Below are 21,595 nucleotides of genomic sequence, written 5' to 3' on the forward strand. Positions count from 1 at the left end.
TGTCATTGATCCCTCTTTGGTTTTAGGCACGTGCCAGGAATAAAGTTTTTTTTTAAAGTCCTTTTTTATTTGTACTTTTCAGCCTTCATTTGTATGCTATTTCTACCGTTTCGATTGTCTGTATTTTGTAAGTTATAGTACAGTTATCTGAAATTGTAAAATATCTTCGAATTTACTGCCATTCAGTGGTAAACTTAACTAATTTAGATTTGCCTGTTTCGCTAGCTTCCGGAGAAAGGCGTTTTTTCACATTCAAAATTATTAAGAACTATTTACGTTCTACAATGAGTCAAGAACGGTTAGCTGACTTTTCAATTATATCTATTGAGAATGACATTCTAGATACATTAAATATTTGTGATTTAATTGAAAATTTTGTGACAGCCAAAGCTCGGAGGGTTAATATGGAAATAATTGTACAATATATAATGTATATACAGTATGTCCCACGAATAAAATAATAATTTAAAATCGAAAAAAGGAAGTGGCTTGTAAACGGTGTCTGCTTCCAGTAACAGTTCACCAGTCGCTCACTAGCTCGCAAACCTTCCATAATCATAAATGCCAAATGCTGTACTTATTACTGAAAGCAACGCGAGGGGTCCTCCATTTATGGTTATTGAAGGTTCGGGTGTAGTGAGTGACTGGTAAACTGTTACTGGCAAGCAGACACCATTTACAAGCTACTTCCTTTCTTCGATTATAAATTATTATTTTATTTGGCATCTCCTTCCGCAAACAGATATCCAAAATAACTCGCTTTTTACTGTACGTAGTACATTTCTTCAAAGAAGAAGGAAAGGTGTTATAAATTCTGTTTTTTGCATTTTATAGGTATTACTCCTTCGCATATTTCAATTACTTCCTCAAAGTTCGGAGTTTGTGCGCTTGCAAGGTCATGGATATTTGTCATATCGTCAAGTCTGCCAGGTTTTCCATCAACGATATCCTGATCGGCCGAAACCAAGTCCAACGTCGGTAAAATCTTGATGTTTGTTCATTACAATTCAGAAACATTCTCAATCTTTAACCCTATCGATGCTTATGCTTTCGACAATGTGTATAAAGGCAGTGCCAACGCCTAAATAGCGTAGTGAACGAATTGTATTTCAGTGCAAAATTGAAAAGATTTCTATAGCTATTGTGTCATTAACGGTTCGAAACCAACTCGGATTCCCCCTCTGTGATGTTTTTGCGCCATCACACGAATCCAATTGGTGGTTACGATACTATCTCTCGGCGGTCCACTTTCTGTCCCATTAGTATAAACACCGAGCATCCCTATTCGTTCCATTGGCTGAATTGATAATTGCCTTGTGTAAGAAAAATAAACTTCAAGTCGTTTGCTGTTGGAGGGTATGGAGGTTCATTACTAAAACATGGGCGACATTTTTCTGCATGCCGTAAAGGTAACGGTTGTGAAAAAAACTATTATGTAGAATTTAGGCCTGCCGTTCCTACCGCAGTCTCTTCGTATCGGTTTCAAGAGACACGGTCTAACCCGTAGCATTTTAAGTGCGGTCGAGAGTCGAGATCCCCTACTGTGCTTCCTGGTCTCGCAGATTTTCTTGTACCGAAAATCAGTAAACTTTTACGCGTAATACCTTAAAAACTTGTGACGGGGCAGACATTTTCTGCCCGTCACGAAGGCACACTGACCCCCGGAAGGGCCTCGCTCCCTCCTCGCCGGACACCCCAGGCCGGAGGTGGTCCGCGAGAGTGGAGGGATGAGTGGACCGCGGACATTAGAGACCCCCCTTTTCGCGCCCCATCACCCCTCCGCGATAGAGCCGCGTCTTCGCGTGAGCGCGGCAAGTCGCTGGTCGCGGTGTCCCCCACCCCAGGACCGCGCTGCGGCTACCACCAAGAGGACTGACCACCCTCACGAAGGATACCAGTGCCATCGCCCCTCGACGCTGCCACGAGGGGAAGACTGAGGATGCCATGGTGGTGGCACACCGTGAGGAGCTCCTACAGCTTCTGGGTGGGGAGAGCCGCGAGCCGGCGGCGAGAAGAGCGCGATCGATGAACGATCAATTTGAAGAGCTAATTAACGGTTACCCGCGAACCCGGACGTATACGCGACCAGCGAGCGCCCTGAAATACCGCGGCTATTTTTCGTTTCCTTTTGAGCTTCCTTCTTTTTTCTGTATTGCGCGAGTGTGGTGTCCCCCGGCTGTCAACGCCAGAGGCAATACCGAGGACATAATCGAGAACCGGGGAGTCAGAACCGGCGGTTTTCAGGTAGGGCCCACGCCTTGGGGTTTCCCTTTGTGATGCGAGTGTGTGCGAGCGCGGATCGAGCGTGTGTGTCTGTGAGCGTGCTCCGGAGCACTTTTCGTCCGCGACAGGACCACCCCCGGAGGCGAGAACCCTTGGAGTTCCCTCCGTTCGTTTCGCGTATCTCCTGCGTGGCCTTGCGCGGTTTGAGAACGCGCCGCGTTTCGAAGGAAAGGGCCCCTTCGAAACGCGAGACCGTTAATTCACGGCGTAACACTTTTTGGGTTGTATTTTCTTTCTAGGGCGGATTCTCTGTTTGCAAGGCCCCCGTAGAATTAAGTCGCGCCGTTTTTAGAAATTGTATTGGGAATTCCGCGTCGCGTTTCCTCTTTGGCGCGTAGTCGCCACACCCTCTTCCTTTTTGGTGTGAGTGTACCGCGGAATTCCCCCCTCCTTTTTTGGTTTTCGGCTAAATAAAGCCCAATTACTTTCGTGGATCAGAGTTTCCCTTATTTTCTTTGTCTTTCCTGACCTCCTCTGAGCCCGCTCTCCGTTTGAGCAGCCAGAAGGGCGAAGATAACGGACGCGTGTTTTTGCACTGGCGCCCAGATTCCCTTAGGAATAAATAAATTTCGTCCGTGGGATTTGTGCGACCGAGCGTGTCGAATAGCGGCTTTCCCGGCCGCCCACGCGAGGTTCCATCACAGACGATATAAATTAAACGGTTCTTAAAACAAAAAATGTTTTTTAGTTCTTTAAAACATGCTTTGTAATATACTTAATTGTTACTTATGCAAATTATTATTGAATAACTAAACAAAAATCACAAAGAAATGTCGTTTTTCCTCTTCCTGACTGCGACTAACCCCTTAAGCAGAAATACCCACAATCATATGTGGTGTGAAGTTGTATAAAATTGACTGTAGTTGTCATCGTAGGAAATTAGTACAAAATTATTTAATGAATAATCAGTTAGAAGTATTAGAAGTAACGGTTCCTTCGATCGTAAAGGAAATTTCGGAGGCATCGACAAGTCTTCGAGGACCTCTAAACGCAGGCATGCCCCCCACCCGGGCTTCAAGGGGGCTGACCAAAGAGGACCTGGAGGTGACGTCGCGAACGCCGTCAGGATCGTACGTCACTTCAGTTGAAAACGTCGAAGTGCGAAGAACTAAAAACGAAGTGACATTGAATATTTAAGGTAATTATTTAAGAATACTGACAAGACATGGCGAAGTGTGCACCGAATTCTGTAATCAAAAGTTTTTCCTGTGTATAGAAACGTATGTAGAACAATGTGTAAAAGTAGGAACGCGCAACTCTCTCTCGTTTTCGAAAAATAAATGTTTAAATGTGGGTGGAGTGTCAAGTTGTGAAGTGAATATTTTGCCCTGGACGCGGTTAGATCCCGGTAGGAGACACTTATTATTTTAAGTTTTAATATGGAAACTACCTTTCTATTGTATAAAGATCATATTTAATAAAATTGTTTGAGTAATCTCGCCCTTTTTTGGGTGGAGGTTGCGTCAAAAAAGTTTGAGCTGCCAATGCGCTCTCGAAGTTTTTCCCGTACAAAAACGTCTATATTTACTACAGAAACTTAGTCTAAGTACAGAAATATATACAGAAACTTATGCACTATTTAGAATTATTTACAAAAGTCAGCTAAGTTAGGCGCGCCCGAAGCCTTTGGTTCGAAGCGAAAGCGATAAAGAAAACCGAAGCGCACGTGGTTCGATTTAGCCTTTAAAGGCGAAGACTTTAAGCGAGCGTGCTACACGTAAGCGTTGCCGACAAAAGACTAATTAGCCGGGCGCTCGCACGGAGATTCCCGATTCCTGGAATCTTCTAGAATTCTTTTGTTCGGCGTCACCCGTCCCTCCCCCCAGATACTCCGGCACTCGGTTGGCCAGCGGAGCGACGGAGAGCGACAGAGATAGAGAGGGACGGAGCGAACACCGAACGCTGTTGTCATGAAAAACGGACCGGCGTTAAAAGTGCGAGCGTCCGGCTTACCTTGTCAAGCCGTTTAAAGACGATATGTTTAAAGTTCGAGCAGCCGCATCCGCGGTCCGAAGAGTCGAAATTATCGGCTGCTCGAACAAAAATATCATGCAATTTTTATGTTTTTTAACGCATTGAAAAGGGAGTCAGGATGTGGCAAAGAGTTTCTACAAGCTTTTATACAAATTATTTACAGCGTAAATTTGACATTTTTATTCTTAGAGTAGGACAAATGGTAATTACGCTGTAAATAATTTTTATAAAAGCTTGTAGAAACTCTTTTCCACATCCTGACTCCCTTTTCAATGCGTTAAAAAACATAAAAATTACATGATATTTTATTAAATATGATCTTTATACAATAGAAAGGTAGTTTCCATATCAAAACGTAAAATAATAAGTGTCTCCTACCGGGATCGAACCGCGTTCAGGATAAAATATTCACTTCACAACCTGACACTCCACCGACTGCGCCACGATGCTTCTATGACATCCCCAACACGAGTACGGTCGACACTCGTCAATCGAAATTTAGATATTTTTTAATATTTATTTTTCGAAAACGAGAGACAGTTGCGCGTTCCTAGTTTCAGAGATTGTTCTACATACCCTTCTTTACATAGGAAAAAATTCTGATTAAAGAATTCGGTGCACACTTCGCGTGCGTATGTTATTAAAAAATTGAAACTTTGTTTGAATATCTACATAGAATACAATCTAATATTCTTTTTTGTTTTCATTACATAATGAGCATCCTGGAGAAAGGTATGATTACTTATTTATAGTAATTGAAAAATATTGTAAAAACTTTATATTTGTCAGGGTCAACGTCTTTTACAAACCGTTTACGGTAAATAGTTCGTCGCACTTTGGAGTGTGACTGTTTTATGGCAGGATCAGGACGACCGAGCGGACTCTTAACGAAAGCCAGGCGGCCTCCATGGGCGGTCGACCGGTGAGGGATGATGTCTCGGTTACGTAGGTACCGAGTAACGAAGGTACGTTTATTTATTACTAACAGATGTACCAATTGGGAAGCAACCCGACGTTGCACAGCCTAAAAGAATAAAGACGTTGTCCTAGAGAATCTGGCCACGGAGTGGGGAAGGTTTTGCCTTTTGGTAAGAGGACTGTGAGGAACAGCACGGCACTTACCCCAGAATCGGTACCCCAGAAGGGTAAAGTCGTGATTCTGACATCAGAAGTGGGATTATTGAGGGATACGCGCGAAACCTGAGGCCTGTGAATTAAAGTGACATTGCAAACTCTTAGAGTACCTAGTGGATAAGTGTAGTGTCAAAGACAAATAAATAGGCGTGTAAGTTTGTCACGGTAACGCGGTTCGGTAGCGGTCGAACCGCCGCGATGGGTTTCGCCGGCTCAGCCGGTCGCCGGGGTTCGCTGAGTACAATATGGGGGTAGTAGTAGGAGTAGGGCCGAGCTCTCGGCGCAGGGGGGGGGGGGGGTACGGTATCGGTAGTCGTACGCTTCTAGATCGTGTTTCTAAGGGTGTACGAACCCTTGCACAAGAATTCGGCGGGTAGTCGGACTGCGGGAAGTAGACTGCTAGAGGGAGGTGCCCCAGGGGGCTCGAATCGGCAGCGCGAGCACACCTCTTCTTCCCGGGCGAGTGGCCGTGGAGGCCCGAAGACGGCTGTCGGTGCAGACACGTCTTTCGGCGACCAAGGATGTCCCACGCCTCGAGGCCGGAAGCCTCTGAGAGGGCACGAGGGGATAGACGGAGTTGACCGCGTTCTCAGAGGGATCTCGTGATCTTTCTTTTTGAACAGGTTCCGTTGGCGGAATATATGCCGGGAATACAATAAAATGAAACGAGAGCGTTTGAACGGCAAATCGGTATATTAATGCTTGGTGCGTACAGTACTGCTCGTTCAGGCGTTCTGCTTTTGGAGCGTCGCGGTCTCGGTACTTATGCGCGACGCTCCCCATCTTTGGTTGTGAGAGAGCGCCGCGCTCTACAGTGACGCTTGGTCCCGGCCTAGCGGCGATCGGTGACATTATATTTGGGGGGAATAAGGATCAAGCGTAGACGGCGCGAGTGCGAGAGGAGAGGGTCGCGGCTGTTATTCGCGTCACAAGTTTAGTTTTTAAAGACAAACATTAAGCGTAACTATAGTGCAGTGAAAATGTCGAATACCGATGCTCCACAGATAAACGTTGAGGATATGTTGCGCCGAGTATTAGAGTGTATCGCAAACAGTGTAGCCGCGAGTTCCTCGGTTGCACCGCCCGTGGCGGCGCCGATACCAGTGGGCGTAATTCCACAGTTTAGTGGCCTTAGTGATGACGCGGATCTTTGGTGTAATCGAGTAGAGTCGATTACGAAGGACGTCCCCAATCAGCGCCTCAGTTTAGCAACTCATGCGTTGGTGGGCCCCGCGAAAAAGTGGTATCAGGAGTGGAAAGCGGTCCCGTGCACGTGAAAAAGGTTCCGCGAAGATTTGTGCTATATTCGTTTCCGAACGAAAACTGCACGACCGACTGACGCACGTCTTGCAGTATTCCAGTGAATCTGCCAATAGTTACGCGGAATATGCGCGGACAAAGTTGACGTATTTGCAGCAGACGGAAGTGCAGTTTACGACGGCTCAGCCGACTTTGTCCGAAAAAGGCACGCTTTGAAACACGAAGCAGATCCCCGAGACGCAGTTCACCGAGACGCAGCCCTCCCAGGCGCGGGATGTCGCAGCAAGTTTTGCCAGCTCGAGGACTGCCCAGGCATGGTGCCTCGGAAAATGCAATTACTTGCAGCTATTGCTCAAAACGAGGCCATGATGTGAACCACTGCTGGGCCAAACAGCGTGCCGAACGCGAACATCAAGCGCGAAGAAGAAACGTTGTAGGGGGACCACCACAAGCCAGCATATGCTTTTCGGTGGAACATAAGTTGACTCCCGTACAATTGAAGGACTACGTGGTTCAAGAAACCTTGATTGATAGTGGAGCGACATGCTCGCTCTTAAAGGAAAAGGTAGCACGCAGGGCCGACTGCAGAATTGTACCGTACGTAACCTCGATAGCAGGGCTAAGAGGGTCAACTACGACTGTTGGATCCGCAACCGAGATGATAAAAACCAAAGGATTGTCTGCGGAATTGGATTTCTTTGTGGTGCCGGATGATGCAATTCCGTATGACATGATCATAGGGAAAAACATATTGGTTGGTGGCGGAATCTAGATAGTCACCAGCGCGGATGGCACGACGAAGCTGGAGCGCATCACCGAACATCGAGACGCTCAACGTGATCCCGATCGCCTATGTTTGGCGATGAACGAGCTGGACGACAACACTCGAGACGCCTTGACGAGCCTCCTGCATCGCTACCAACATATGGTCGCCACAGGGAGTAATGTTCGACGTGTAAATGCGGGAGAGTTATCGATCCAAACGAATGCAGAACGTGTGGTAAGATACAATCCTTATTGTTTGTCGATTATAGAGCGTGAGAAAGTACAAAAGATAATAGCGGATCTATTAACTTATCAAATAATACGCGAAAGTACGTCGCGTTATGCGAGCCCTGTAATATTAGTGAAAAAAAGAACGGCGAGGATCGGTTATGTGTTGATTATCGGGCGTTGAATCGTATTACCGTTAAGGATCGCTTCCCGTTGCCATTGATTGAAGATCAATTGAATCGTCTGAGTTCGGGCCGATATTTTACTGTGTTAGATATGGCGTCCGGGTTTTACCAAATTCCGATCGCGGAAGAGTCAGTACATAAAATCGCGTTCGTAACTTCCGACGGCCATTATGAATTTTTACGTATGCCGTTTGGCCTTGCCAATGCGCCGGCAGTGTTCCAACGAGCAATAAACAAAGAGTTGGGAAATTGAAGGAATAGCATCGCCCTTGTATATTTAGATGATATTTTGATTCCATCCGAAACGATAGAGCAGGGTTTCGAGAGGCTAGAACAGGTATTGCAAACCCTCGATGCGGCAGGTTTTACGTTAAATTTAAAGAAGTGCGCATTTTTCAAGACTAAAATAGATTACTTAGGAAGAGAAATCTCCGCGTAAGGCATTAGACCGGGTTCAGATAAAATAAATGCGTTGCGACAAGCACCAGTCCCGGCCAATGTTAAACAAGTTCGGCAATTCGTGGGACTCGCAAGTTATTTTCGGAAATTTATACCGGAGTTCGTCGTAAAAACAGCTTGTATCACTAAGCTAACGAAAAAGGACGCGTTGTGGCAGTGGGGTGACAATCAGGAGAAAGCGCGTGACTATATTCTCGACAAGCTATCCTCGAAGCCTCTATTAATTGTTTTCGACCCTAAAATGGAAACAGTATTGCACACAGATGCTAGTACGCTGGGCTATGGTGCAATTTTGTTTCAGAGGGTGGAGGGTAGTTTAAGAGTAGTTGCGTATTTCAGCAGGCGTACGACGCCTGAAGAGTCGCGCTATCATTCATACGAATTGGAGACGCTAGCGATAGTAAACGCGTTGAAATGTTTTCGCGTCTACTTATTGGGGATTCGTTTTAAAATCATTACGGATTATAACGCGATAAAACCCACAAGCACCAAGAAAGATTTAATTCCTCGGATCGCTCGATGGTGGGCTTTCCTACAAGATTACACCTTCGAAATAGAGTACCGCAAAGGCAAACAGGTAGAACATGTGGACTACCTAAGTAGGAACCCGGGGAAAGACTACCGTGTAGACTTCGTTTGCGAAGGATCGTGGCTAGAGGTAGCGCAAAGTAGGGATGAAAGGACGAAAGAAATAATAAATAAAATAAATTCGGACCACACTGTGTCGACAGACTTCGAACTTAGACAAGGAATTTTGTGTAGGAAGATACGTAGAGACACCGGAAGAATCGTGTATCGAAGTTTTGTGCCTAAGGAAAGTAGACTTGGCTTGCTGCGTCTTTATCACGACGAAAATTGTCACGTCGGGTTCGATCAAACTCTCGACCGTATTTCACAAAAGTACTGGTTCCCGAGGTTGCGGGCTTTTGTTAAAAAATACTTAGAGCATTGTATAACGTGTATAGTTTCAAAAAGACACACAGGGCCAAAACAGGGGTTCTTACACCCAATACCAACAAAATGTATACCTTTCGACAGAATCCATTGTGATTGCGTAGGTCCGTTCCAAATATCGAAAGAAGGTTACCAGCACATTTTAATTATAGTAGATTATTTTACGAAATATTTACAGTTAGTTATTCTAAAAACTTTGTCTGGACCAGAAACACTACAAGTATTCAAAGAACGCCTTACATTATTCGGAATACCGCGAATCATAGTTTTAGACCGAGCAACAAACTTCACATATAAACCATTGACACAATTTATTGAGAAACACGGGAGCGAAATTCATTTTATTGCTACGGGAGCCCCAAGGGCAATTGGTCAAGCTGAACGCTATGTGGCAACCGTAACCAATCTTCTAAGCGCTGAAACTAAAAAAGGGGTAAAATGGCCGAGAAAATTACCTAAGCTAATGCTCAGTTTAAATACGACCATACAAAAATCAACCGGTTTTACACCCAGTCGATTATTGTTTGGTTTAGAACAAGGTCCGGGTAATGTAATTCGGGCCGAAGAGGGACTACCTTCGTCGAATGAGGTGATCGATGTTGTTCGCGATAGAGACACAGCAGCTAAACGTCTGATAGAGGATTCTGCTTCTCAAGAAGCAAAATTCAATAGTACGCGGCAAAATAATATTACTTATAAAGATGGCGATACCGTATTTGTCAAATCAGCCGATGGTAGGAGGGCGAAATTAGATAAAAAATATACCGGTCCTTTCACGATTAAAGAAACGCTAATGAATGATTGTTACGTTATTATAGGGGAATCCGGTAGGCCGCAAACGGTACCGAAAGACAGACTAAGATTATAGAAAGGCGAATGGGATCCCGGTTTCGACTTGTGTGATGAAGACGTAGATTCGCCGAGCGATACATAATGATAATATATTATGTCATTTTTTTTTATTATTATTCTCTTTTTATTCCATTATTTTCTTTTTTTTCTTTAGTACTGTAATTTTATCCGCGTTTGTTGATCGCCATGTTGTTTTGTTAATTACTTTTCCTTATACTAGTAAAGTACACTAAACTTTGAAAAACATGACTATTTTGTTTTTATTTTGTAAGAGTTGAGACCCGTATGGCTGGCTCTGTACAGTTGTGTAGTCAGATATGAGATCCGCGTGCCTGTCGTTTAGGTTCTAATAGCAATAGAAGTAAAAGAGTGCCTTGAATGGTAGGCACATAGTAGTGGAGGCTACGATGCCTAAGAATGTTTTGGTAACGATTATGTTTGACTTGTTAGATTGTGCTGTGTGTACTGAAATTTTGCAATGAAGCTTTTGATGTCCTATGCTCAGAGTAGGAAAGCCGGACGACAAGGAGGAAACGTCGGATGAGCCGTATCAGCGGCCATGAAAAATGTTTAGGGAGCACGTTCAAGAGAGTGACACCTGTGTGGTGAGTTCACAGACTTGTCGTGTTTAGAGACGTTCGTGAGAGTGACACCTACTATGGTGACGTCACAGACGCGGCGTTCGGCACAAAAGCGTTCGAGGGTGATGTCCAAGACACATAAGAGATGTAGTCACGATCACGGACTCGGTAAAGCGCGGAAATTTGATTGAAAATGTTCGAGAGGGTGATGTCCAAGACACATAAGGAATGTGGTACGGTCACGGACTCGGTAAAGCACGAAAATTTGGTACTAAAGTAGATTGCTGCAACAGAGTGTAAATTGAATACACGAAGATGTTGGCACTGTAACTTTAGTATTGTGATGTGTGGCTGTTTAAATCGATGAGACACGATTGAGAATGTGTCCGTGTAAGAAACTTGTAGGCATTGGCTATGGCAGGGAGATGCATTTGGGAGTGCTACCTGTAGTTGTGGGATATTTGTAAATACCGTCATTGCATGGAATGTCGGTGTGAACTAGTTATGAAAGAGCATTATATTGAATATGACGTTAAGAATAATTGAGAATAGATGCTTCCCGAGAGTGTGAAGCATGTCAGGTTGGCCGTGCCAGTGTCAACGCCTTTTACAAACCGTTTATGGTAAATAGTTCGTCGCACTTTGGAGTGTGACTGTTTTATGGCAGGGTCAGGACGACCGAGCGGACTCTTGACGAAAGCCAGGCGGCCTCCATGGGCGGTCGACCGGCGAAGGATTATGTCTCGGTCACGTAGGTACCGAGTGACGAAGGTACGTTTATTTATTACTAACAGATGTGTCAATTAGCAAGCAACCCGACATTGCATTGTCTAAAAGAATAAAGACGTTGTCCTAGAGAATTTGGCCACGGAGTGGGGAAGGTTTTGCCTTTTGGTAAGAGTCGAAGGGCAAAGTCATGATTCTGACATATTAACCTTTATTTCTTTTTCCAACGATTACGTACGGCATTGATAGGTTGTCCTTCTGGGATAACCAGTATACCAGATATGGACAACAGTATGGAGTGACATTTCTAATGGCACCACCACCGCCATATTTCACGCTCGGTATGCCGCAGCCCCCGCCGCCACCCCCACTGTTTGTCGTGGGCATACCACAAGCCCCAGCGCCATCACCAGTCTTCGCGGCGGGCATGACCGGACCCCCGCCACCACCACCTGTTTTCGCGGCGGCTGTCCAGCAGCCCCCGCCGCCACCGCCAACCTTCGCGGCGGCCATGGAGCAGCCGTAACGCAAGAATGTGGTACGTTTGACGGGCCAACACATATGAGAAACCTTCAATTTCTTCGGCTAAATTAGAACACAACAATTTTTTCCATCGCCATGCAAAATTAGTAACTGTCAAATTATGTCCAATTTCTTATTGTTTACGTATGCACTTTTACGAAGAAAGCAAGCTTTTGTTGTGTTGGATATTTATGTTCAAATAAATATATAGACAACAGAGTAATGATCCACTGCGTATTTATTATGGATAAAAACAAACCGAGGAAAATATAAGGTTATGTATTTACAAATATGTAAGGTTGCTAGTAACACGGTCAGCTAGGCAAGCTCTCGGTTTGCAAGCGCGGATCGAACTGACTGTCGCACAAAATTCAAAGCTATTCCTAAGGTCGTCTTCGATACCCAGGTAGTCGACAGCGTCGACAAGCCTAAATTGACGCTAAGCCTAAATTGCCGTGTTAGGCTCACGCATCTAGCAACCCCAATAAAGCCCGAGTTCAGCGACGAACTCGGTGTCGCATCTGGCTGTGGGGTTTTTCCTACAGTAAACTTTTTTCACTGTATTCAAAATACTATTTGATTTTAGCTAAAATCCAACATGTTGAATAAAATCTATGGATAAGTAGTTAGGAACAATTGAGTAAAGGTACAAAAATTCCAATTTTACTCTGTTTTTGTATCATTCTCCTATTTATATAGGAAACGTTAATTTAATTCATTTCGATTAGAAATAAATGTTGTATTGCTTAACTAACAATTATTAATAAACATATTTCATAATAATATTTTGTTTACATAAAGAAATAAGTGTTTTCCTTCACATTTTTCAATTTTAATATTTTATCCGGCCAGTGAAAATATTTTTTTTCCAATTCGGTCTGGGGGCAAAAATAGTTGGCCATGCCTGGTCTTGTTACGTATGCACACCCGTTCTTTTCGAAGCTCGCGTTCATTTATTTTATCTACCCCTTGGAATGTGGAGTCTGGTCTTATCGAAGTGCACCCTGCAGCTGTACCATACTTTTCTCAGAATCATCTTTTAACTAGCGTTGCGTGGGTAACCCTTTATCTAAACTTTCCCTAAAGCCCCACAGATGTTCACCTCTGAGTAACGAAAATCTCAACCGCCAAATTTCCATATATGGGAATCGCTGACTTATCCCCACCAATATCTAGGGGTATATAAACCCATGATTTTCGTTACTCGCGGGATTAGTACGAAAGAGTTACTTGGTAAAGTCACGTCGATCGTCTTAAGAGTTACGCTTCAGTGAGATCGGGCTTCAGATCCCTTTCGATCAACATTGACCATATAGATCCACGAGGACGGTACAAAATCTATTACGGCATAGAAACATTCTCGACCTCCGCATCGCCAGTGCGTTAACACCGTGCAACAATTAGGTAATTAAATTCATACACTAACCGCGACAACACGACACTGTACAATTGTATTATTAGAATTATTCAATTTTGAATATATAATCATTTGTTAACCTTAAAAGGTCTGTTAAATCGTTATTAAACCTTCACCATTGGAATAAGCAATCCTAACCAGTGTAACGACCTCACAACATAATAACTTTACCGCTCGAGTTATTATTTGTTTAGAATTAATAGTTGCGAGGCTTTATCCACGACGCGTACTATATTCCAACGATACGATTCAATCCTTACCTAACCTTCCCAACGGTTACCCTTTACCGGGAGATACCGATCCTACGGTTACCCTTAATCGGGAGATACCAATCTTTCCTTTTTTATTCTTTACCTAACCTTCCCAACGGTTACCCGTTACTGGGAGATACCGATCCTACAGTTACCCTTTACCGGGAGATACCAATTCCCAGCAGCTATCTGACTTCGCGTCAGAGTCGTCTGCGATTTCTACTCGATCCTCAATCTTTGGATCCATTGAAATAAACAGGACTAATCGTATCTTTTCCGATTCTTGAATTCAGCCCACTCGCAGGGCTCACACGCGCGTCGCTATCGCCCTGGCTCGTAACACATTTTGTAATGTTGTGCTCATGTATGACACTAACTAAGTCTATACGTAATTTATGAGAAGAAATTCAAATAAAATGGAGTAGAGTAGTAGGCATTGAGTGAATTGTTGTATTAATTTATTTAATTATTATACTATACTATATTTATATATACTAGTTATTATACCGTAAAGACATGAACAATAACGAACAAACAAGCGTATGGATTTTTCGATCCGACTTATTTTTCAACAATTTTTTTTAAAAAATGCAAAAGAATTATTTCTACATTTCTTTGTTTACACCATTGAATTCAGCGTAAAAAAATCGATATAAAACTACAAACCTTCAAAATTTGGCTGAATAACTACTGGTAGCTAGTTTTGACCTCGGCGCCCTCTCTTAATATGTTTAATACTTATATTAATATTGAAAACTTCGGAATATTGATATATTCGGAACTCAGTCTTTGTTCAAATTGTCAACTTCCAATAAAAATAATGGGAATATAATGAACATTCCTCTACTGGGATGGGATGCGGTGTGGCAGGGGACCTTCTTGATCCCCCTGGGTAGAACGAGTGAGAGCCATGACGTCACAAGGATCTGCAACCCCCGATAAGCCTGACTCGAACTACAGGAGGTAACGAAATGGGAAACCCACCCCTTTAGAAATCGACGAAACGACGGCCGGGAGCGAGAGGTCCCACCCAACAACTTGCTGAAGCGCCCGCCTCTCCGCCGAGAAGGCCGGGCACTCCTCCAACACATGCTGGGCCGAGTCTACCTCGGCTCCGCACTGGTGGCACACGGCTGTCGCCTCCGCACCCACCTTTTCCAGGTACTCACCGAAACAGCCATGTTCGGTGAGCACCTGCGTGAGCCGGTACGACAGATTGATCTGTAAGATCAATCATCAAACCTTTACTTTGAAATCACCAATCCTAGCCAGTGTAACGATCCCACAACAAAATAACTTTACCACTCGAGTTATTATTCTATTAAATTAACAAGTTGCGAGGCTTTATTAACGACGCGTGTTACATTTTAACGATACGATTTAGTCACTGTGTACTCAACCCGAACTCCTAAACTTAACCTATCCTGTGGTTACCCTTTACTGGGAGATACCGATTCCTGCAGCTATCTGACTTCGCGCCAGAGTCGCTCCACTTTTTCCAACAACCTCACAGTTCGAACCTTACCTTACGGTTACCCTTTACTGGGAGATACCAATTCCCAGCAGCTACCTGACTTCGCGTCAGAGGCGTCTGCGTTTGTCTCCAATAACCAAGCCAAACAAACAACTTAACCTACGGTTACCCTTCACTGGGAGATACCGATTCCTGCAACTATCTGACTTCGCGTCAGAGTCGTCTGCATACTAATAACACACTAATTACATACTAATTAATCGTATCGGTGCAATTCTCGAATCCACCCCACTCGCAGGGCTCACACGCACGTCGCTATCGCCCTGGCTCGTAACATACGTCAGAAATTTAGTTCAGACAATCGATAGGAGATGGCGCTTACTGAGGACGACTGCTAACGTGAATTCGATACAATTGCGATGTTGCCGTTCTCACAACAGCGTCTCTCTACACTGTTGCCATTTCACTAAAGTCGACATCGCGCTTAGCCTTAGAGCTCTTTCACACGACGATACGCGTATCGCAATACGCGTATGCGATACGTATCTGCTAACAAGATACTTATGCGATACTGTATCCAACTAATTTCGTAGATCGGTGTTGATCATTTGTTTTTCAGTTAAACATATCTTCTCGTTTGAGAAACATGCGTTCTTAGTTAGTGAAAACCTTTCTGAAATAATGGATGAGATTGAAGTTTTATCCATTTGGTTTCTACATTAAAAAGCTACTAAAAGGAGAAAAGTTAAGAGAAAATATTGGGTTCATCCTATTAATAATATAAGAGAAGAAACGATCCATGTAAATTCTTCAATTATTATGTCTAAAAATTTTTTATGAGGAAGGTGAACGAATTCGACGATACTGCGCAGCGTCGTGTGAATGCTCGCATCTATTTCAATGTTTCGTCGGCGGTTCGACGCAGAAAAAGTTGCCGGCGGCCGACCAACCGCGGATACCGAAAATCAGTATCACAATACTGTATCTCGCGAGAATCGCCGTCTGAACGCTTCCATAACATTATGTGTACCATCGGTATCCTGCATACGCGTATCGTCGTGTGAAAGAGCTCTTACATTTGCCAACGTCAACTCTCAATCTCCCTTCCTTCTTCATCAAACTGTTTCTTTCTACTTTCGTCGTCGCTTCGAAACTCTAGCTTTGCGCTGGACGTGGTTCGATCCCGGTAGGAGTCACTTATTTTTTTTTTACTTTTTCTTACGTTTGTATCATGTTTTGTTATAGAAACTACCTTTTTATATATTAGTTATTTTTATACAATATTGTGCAATTTTTATGTTTTTTATCGCTTTGAAAAAGAAGTCAGGATGTGAAAGGAGTTTCTACAAGCTTTTATAAAAACTTACGTCATTATAATTTTTAAACAACAATTTAATTATATTAAACAAACATCGCCCAACTTCTTTCTTCTTTCTTTTTTTTTCCTTTCCTTTCTTTCTTCTTTTCTTTTTTTTTTCTGACTTCTTTCTTTTTTGAACGTGGGACTTGACTTAAAAAATTAACTTTTTTTTACGGAAAGTGATAGTATTTCGTTTGTAGTTTCATCAATTGATAAATGAAAAAAAATTGTAGCAACCTAATACTAAAATCGAAACGAAACACTATCATTTTCCGTAAAAGAAAGTTAATTTATTGGCAGTTGGGTGTCAGGTTCACATACCCTAGTAGCACAAAATATCGAATACAGATTCATCCAATAAAAGAGATTGAATCTCATTTTAATATTTAAATATACATATGATGTTCATTCTAGATTTAGAAAAATTTATTTTTTTTTTAAGTATATCTATTCAATATCTATTCAATATTTAGAATGGAATATTTTTTCCCAAATATAAAATACATGTTTATTTAATATTCGCAACAATATATTTTTTCTTGTTACATATACAGAAATTCTCCGTTTTTAGAAGCTCGCGTTTATTAATCTTATTTTATCTACCCTTCTGGAATTTGGAGCTCGGTCTCACGGGAGTGCATCCTGCAGCTGCATCCTCTTAATATCATCTTTGACTCGCGTTGCGTGGGATAGTTTCTAATCTACCCTTTTCCCAGGGCACACAGCTGCCGACCTCAGAGCAACGAAAATCTTAACCGTCAAATTTCCTAATATGGAAATCACTGACGGTTCCCCACCAACATTTAGGGGTATATAAACCCATGATTTTCGTTGCTCGGGGGCTAGTACGAAAGAGTTACTCGTTAGAGACACGTTGATCGTCTGCAGAGTAGTACTCTAGTGAGATCGGGCTTCAGTTCCTTTCAATCATAGTTAACCTTATAGATCCGCGAAGACGGGTTTCATCTATTACGGCCATAAAGGTACTCTCGACCCCCGCATCGCCAGTGCGTCAACACCGCGCAACATTTAGGTAATTTTAACTTCATACACTAACCGCGACAACACGACACTAGACACTTGTAATTAGTATAGTTATTTTGAATATATATTATTTGTATAAACTTAAAAGTCTGTAAGATTAATCATCAAACCTTCACTTTGAAATCACCAATCCTAGCCAGTGTAACGATCCCACAAAATAATAACTTTACCGCTCGAGTTATTATTCTATTAAATTAACAAGTTGCGAGGCTTTAATAACGACGCGTAGTATTCATTATCGATACGATTTAGTCATTGTGTACTCAACCCGAACTCCTAAACTCAACCTATACTACCTATACCTGACTTCGCGTCAGAGTCGTCTGCACTTTTTTCAACAACCCCACAGTTCGAACCTTACCCTACGGTTACCCTTTACTGGGAGATACCGATTCCTGCAGCTATCTGACTTCGCGTCAGAGTCGTCTGCGTTTGTCTCCAATAACCAAGACAACCAAACACCTTACCCTACGGTTACCCTTCACTGGGAGATACCGATTCCTGCAGCTATCTGACTTCGCGTCAGAGTCGTCTGCATTGTCTAATCTATCCTCGGCCTTCGGCACCATTGATACACAATCAATAATCGTATTGATTCAATTCTCAAATCTATCCCACTCGCTGGGCTCACACGCGCGTCGTTATCGCCCTGGCTCGTAACATTCTCGAATATAAAATACCATATTCGTTTGATATTCAATTCAATTTCACAAGAAATAAAGTAATAAAAGTAAAATCTATGAATAAATGAAACACAATATAAAATTGATTTAATTTTTTTTTTGAATCTCTTAATTTTCAAGATTTATTCAACATCGCCCGAATATTCAATACGCATCTTCTAAACATAAATTTCACATTATCCGAATATTTTTTAAACGCTTCTTTTAAAATATTTATGGGAAATAGGAAACATTAATAATGGATTTTTCAGGACATGTAGGTATCAGTTTTTATAATCAATTAGTATCAACTCAAAAAGTAATTTGTATTAAACTTCTTTATTTTTATAAATGAAATCAGGGTGTACAGGGTGTATAAAAATTATTGGTCACCACTTTCAGGGGTATTGTACTCATCTGGATCGGTGGACATTTGCAAACAAAACCGTCCGCAAAATCCATTATGACCTCGAAATTTAATGTCAAAGTGTTTTTTAATTTTAATACATTCTACTCGAGGAGTAGGTAAAAAGCTTCAAAGGAGCCACATGCCGGAGACGAACCGTTATCGCGAAAAAAATTGTTAAAGTTTTCCAAATTCTCGATAGCGCGAAGCAACTCTACGGGGCACCGCAGCGGCGCCGAGGGTCCCCCAACCTAGTTCCTATTTGCAAAATAAAGATTAATCTTTATTGGGACGCCCGTCCCAATACTAAGTATTTATGTTGTAATCTTTATTTTGTAAATATCAAAATAATTTCCGAAAATAAGCAAACATCGCAATATTTGAAGGCATGTATTATCTCAAACGGTTTCGAGTTTCAGTTCTCCATATGCCTGAAGTTTGTGATTTTTGGATTTTAAGAAACATTAAAATCATTTACTTTCCGCCGAAACTTGGAATACCTTCCCCATTGATAGGAAAGAACGGTGCGTCACGTGTAGGGGTTGTCGAAAGCAGTTAGTCGGCCGCTGCATGGCTATCGCAAAATTTATGACAAGGTCGCGGAGTTACCGTGCCTTGGTTGTAAAAACGAGGTATCCAACATCGACGGCCGCTACCTCCAAGTCGACCGGCAATGGGTTTGTCTTACGATTGACTGTTCGGCGAAACATGTGTTCAGACAACGCGACGTTGCATTTCGTTAAGAAAGAAACGTTCCTAAGGGATGGGGGCCAGGTAATGAACAAGGGTGGGAGTGTTTTCTGGAAATAAAACTGTTTTTCTCCAGAATTCAGTTTCGAAGTGACCGCCGCAGAGTCGACTTGGAAAAAATGGTGCGCTCAAATCAAGAATGGTTTGAAATATTTTGCGTGTATGTGGAGTGCGGGCGCAATTCGGAGGAGGCAGCGCGGTGTTATTGCCAACGATATCCGCGATCGCGGCCGCCGACTGCCAAGAGCATTCGGCTGTTGGCAACGCGGCTTTATTCGGATGGGGTCCTCCAACCGAAGTCTGCCGATTCGGGACGTCCTCGCCTACGTTCCGCGAATTCGGAGGAAGACGTCCTGGATCGGATTGCTGAGGATCTCACCCAAAGTGTACGCGACGTAAGCCGCAACTCGGGGTAAGTTTAACTTTTTACCACTTTCGTGTTTGTTGTCGGAATTATGTATTCTATTCATACTAACTATTTATGTTGTATTTCAGCGTCAGCCGGTCGTCGGTGCACCTAATTCTTCGGGAGAATTCTCTGCACCCATACAAATATGTGCGGGTGCAGAATTTACTCCCAGAGGATTATGAAAAAAGGGTGGCGTATTCTCGGTGGCTGCTGGGCAAAGTCGACGAGAATCCGGCGTTCTGCAACTCCGTGTTGTGGACAGACGAAGCACTCTTCACCAGGGAGGGGTGTTTCAATGCCCACAATTCGCATGTGTGGAGCGAGCGGAATCCGTCTGCGATTCGACCACGGGCATCCCAATACCGCTGGTCGATCAATGTATGGGCCGGCATTTGCGGCGACTTCATTGTTGGGCCGTACATTCTACCTGATAGATTGAACGGCCCAGCGTACAAGGTGTTTCTAGAGCATGTTCTTCCGGGCCTCCTGGAAGAAATTCCATTGGAGACCCGGAGGAACATGTTTTACCAACACGATGGAGCACCCGCCCATTACGCCGCAAGTGCAAAGGCCTATTTAAATACAGCCTTTCAAGACAGGTGGATCGGCCGCGATGGTGCTGTTCCGTGGCCCCCGCGGTCACCGGATTTAAACCCCTTGGATTTCTTCCTTTGGGGGTACCTGAAGGTACATTTACTGCTACTACTCAATTATTTCTAGTAAAACTGTTAATTTATTTTACGTTTTATACATATTTCGTATTTCAGAATGAAGTGTACCGGCAGCCGGTTTCCACGCCCGAGGAAGTCGTTGCACGAATTCACGCCGCGCTGGTGAAGCTGCAACCCAGCATCCTCCAGAAGGTCCAGGGCGCTGTTATTCGAAGGGCGACGACGTGTTTAAGAGAAAACGGCGGTCACGTCGAGCCCTTTCTTCAATGATACAAATCGACCCCTTTCGGGGCCACCAAATTTTAAAACGTAGGTGAATCAGGTTCACAAATCGGCCCCTTTCGGGGCCACCAAATATTGAGTGCAAAGGACTCGGATTTAAAGGACTCGGTGCAAAGTGATAGTGACCGTGGAAACCCCTGTGTAAAGTGCAGTGAGTTCAGTGACCGGCCGTCCCATCAGCTGAGCCGCGTAGCAGGTACCAGGCCAGGATCGGTGCGATGACCCACTCGCCGCAGCACTTCTTCACGAAAACAGGTCAACTTACAAGTCAATGGGTGAGTCTAATTTTAATTCTGCCTTCACATGTTAACCCTTAGAAGCCTGATTTTCCAAATTAAATTTTAAAAAATATCAATGTATTTATGATTTGAACAATTTTGACAGCTGACGTTTATTTTTTCAACTTTTGTTCAAAAGAACATTATGCAATGGTAACATACATACAGCCAAATATTAAAAACAAACCAATTGCAAGTGTACAATTCGATTTAAAAGTTCGGTATCAAATTTGAAACTTAGGGCATTTAAGGGTTAATTTCAGGCATTTTTATTACTGGTATTTTTACGTTGTAACACATGAAATGCCTCATTTTGTTTTGGCAAATTTTTTTATCCACTTTCTCGAAAAATATTTCTATCCTTCAGATCTTTGACGCATTAATGCAAAGTTTAGAGTCTCCTTCATTTTAATTTTCAAACATTTACATATTTTCACCCATTTTCTTATAGTTGTAAGTTGTACATTTTAACGATTCTCATGTTAAAGTTAGATTCAAATTTATTATGATAAATTGTCATTGAAATTTTTTAACGATTACGTATTTGAAGGTAGGAAACGTGTAATTTCTTCATTAAATGTACAGATTTCGATACCTCCTATCTTGATCAGTAACGTTTAATATAAAGAAAAAGTTATATTTGCTTAAAGTTTTCATTATAAATCAGA

General features: G+C 42.9%; 1 protein-coding gene across 1 annotated transcript in view; it reads right to left on the reverse strand.

Moving 5' to 3' along the window:
* Nucleotides 1-4,930: 4,930 nt before the first annotated feature.
* LOC128881866 (uncharacterized) overlaps nucleotides 4,931-21,595 on the reverse strand; it is a 26,351-nt gene continuing 9,686 nt past the window's right edge. Inside the window, exon 4 of the mRNA XM_054133245.1 lies at nucleotides 4,931-5,281. Within this exon, the coding sequence (XP_053989220.1) occupies nucleotides 5,000-5,281 (282 nt within the window). The 3' untranslated portion in view covers nucleotides 4,931-4,999. The remainder of the gene's footprint in view (nucleotides 5,282-21,595) is intronic.

This window comes from Hylaeus volcanicus, chromosome 9 (genome assembly GCF_026283585.1).
Source record: "Hylaeus volcanicus isolate JK05 chromosome 9, UHH_iyHylVolc1.0_haploid, whole genome shotgun sequence".
Lineage (NCBI taxonomy): Eukaryota > Metazoa > Arthropoda > Insecta > Hymenoptera > Colletidae > Hylaeus > Hylaeus volcanicus.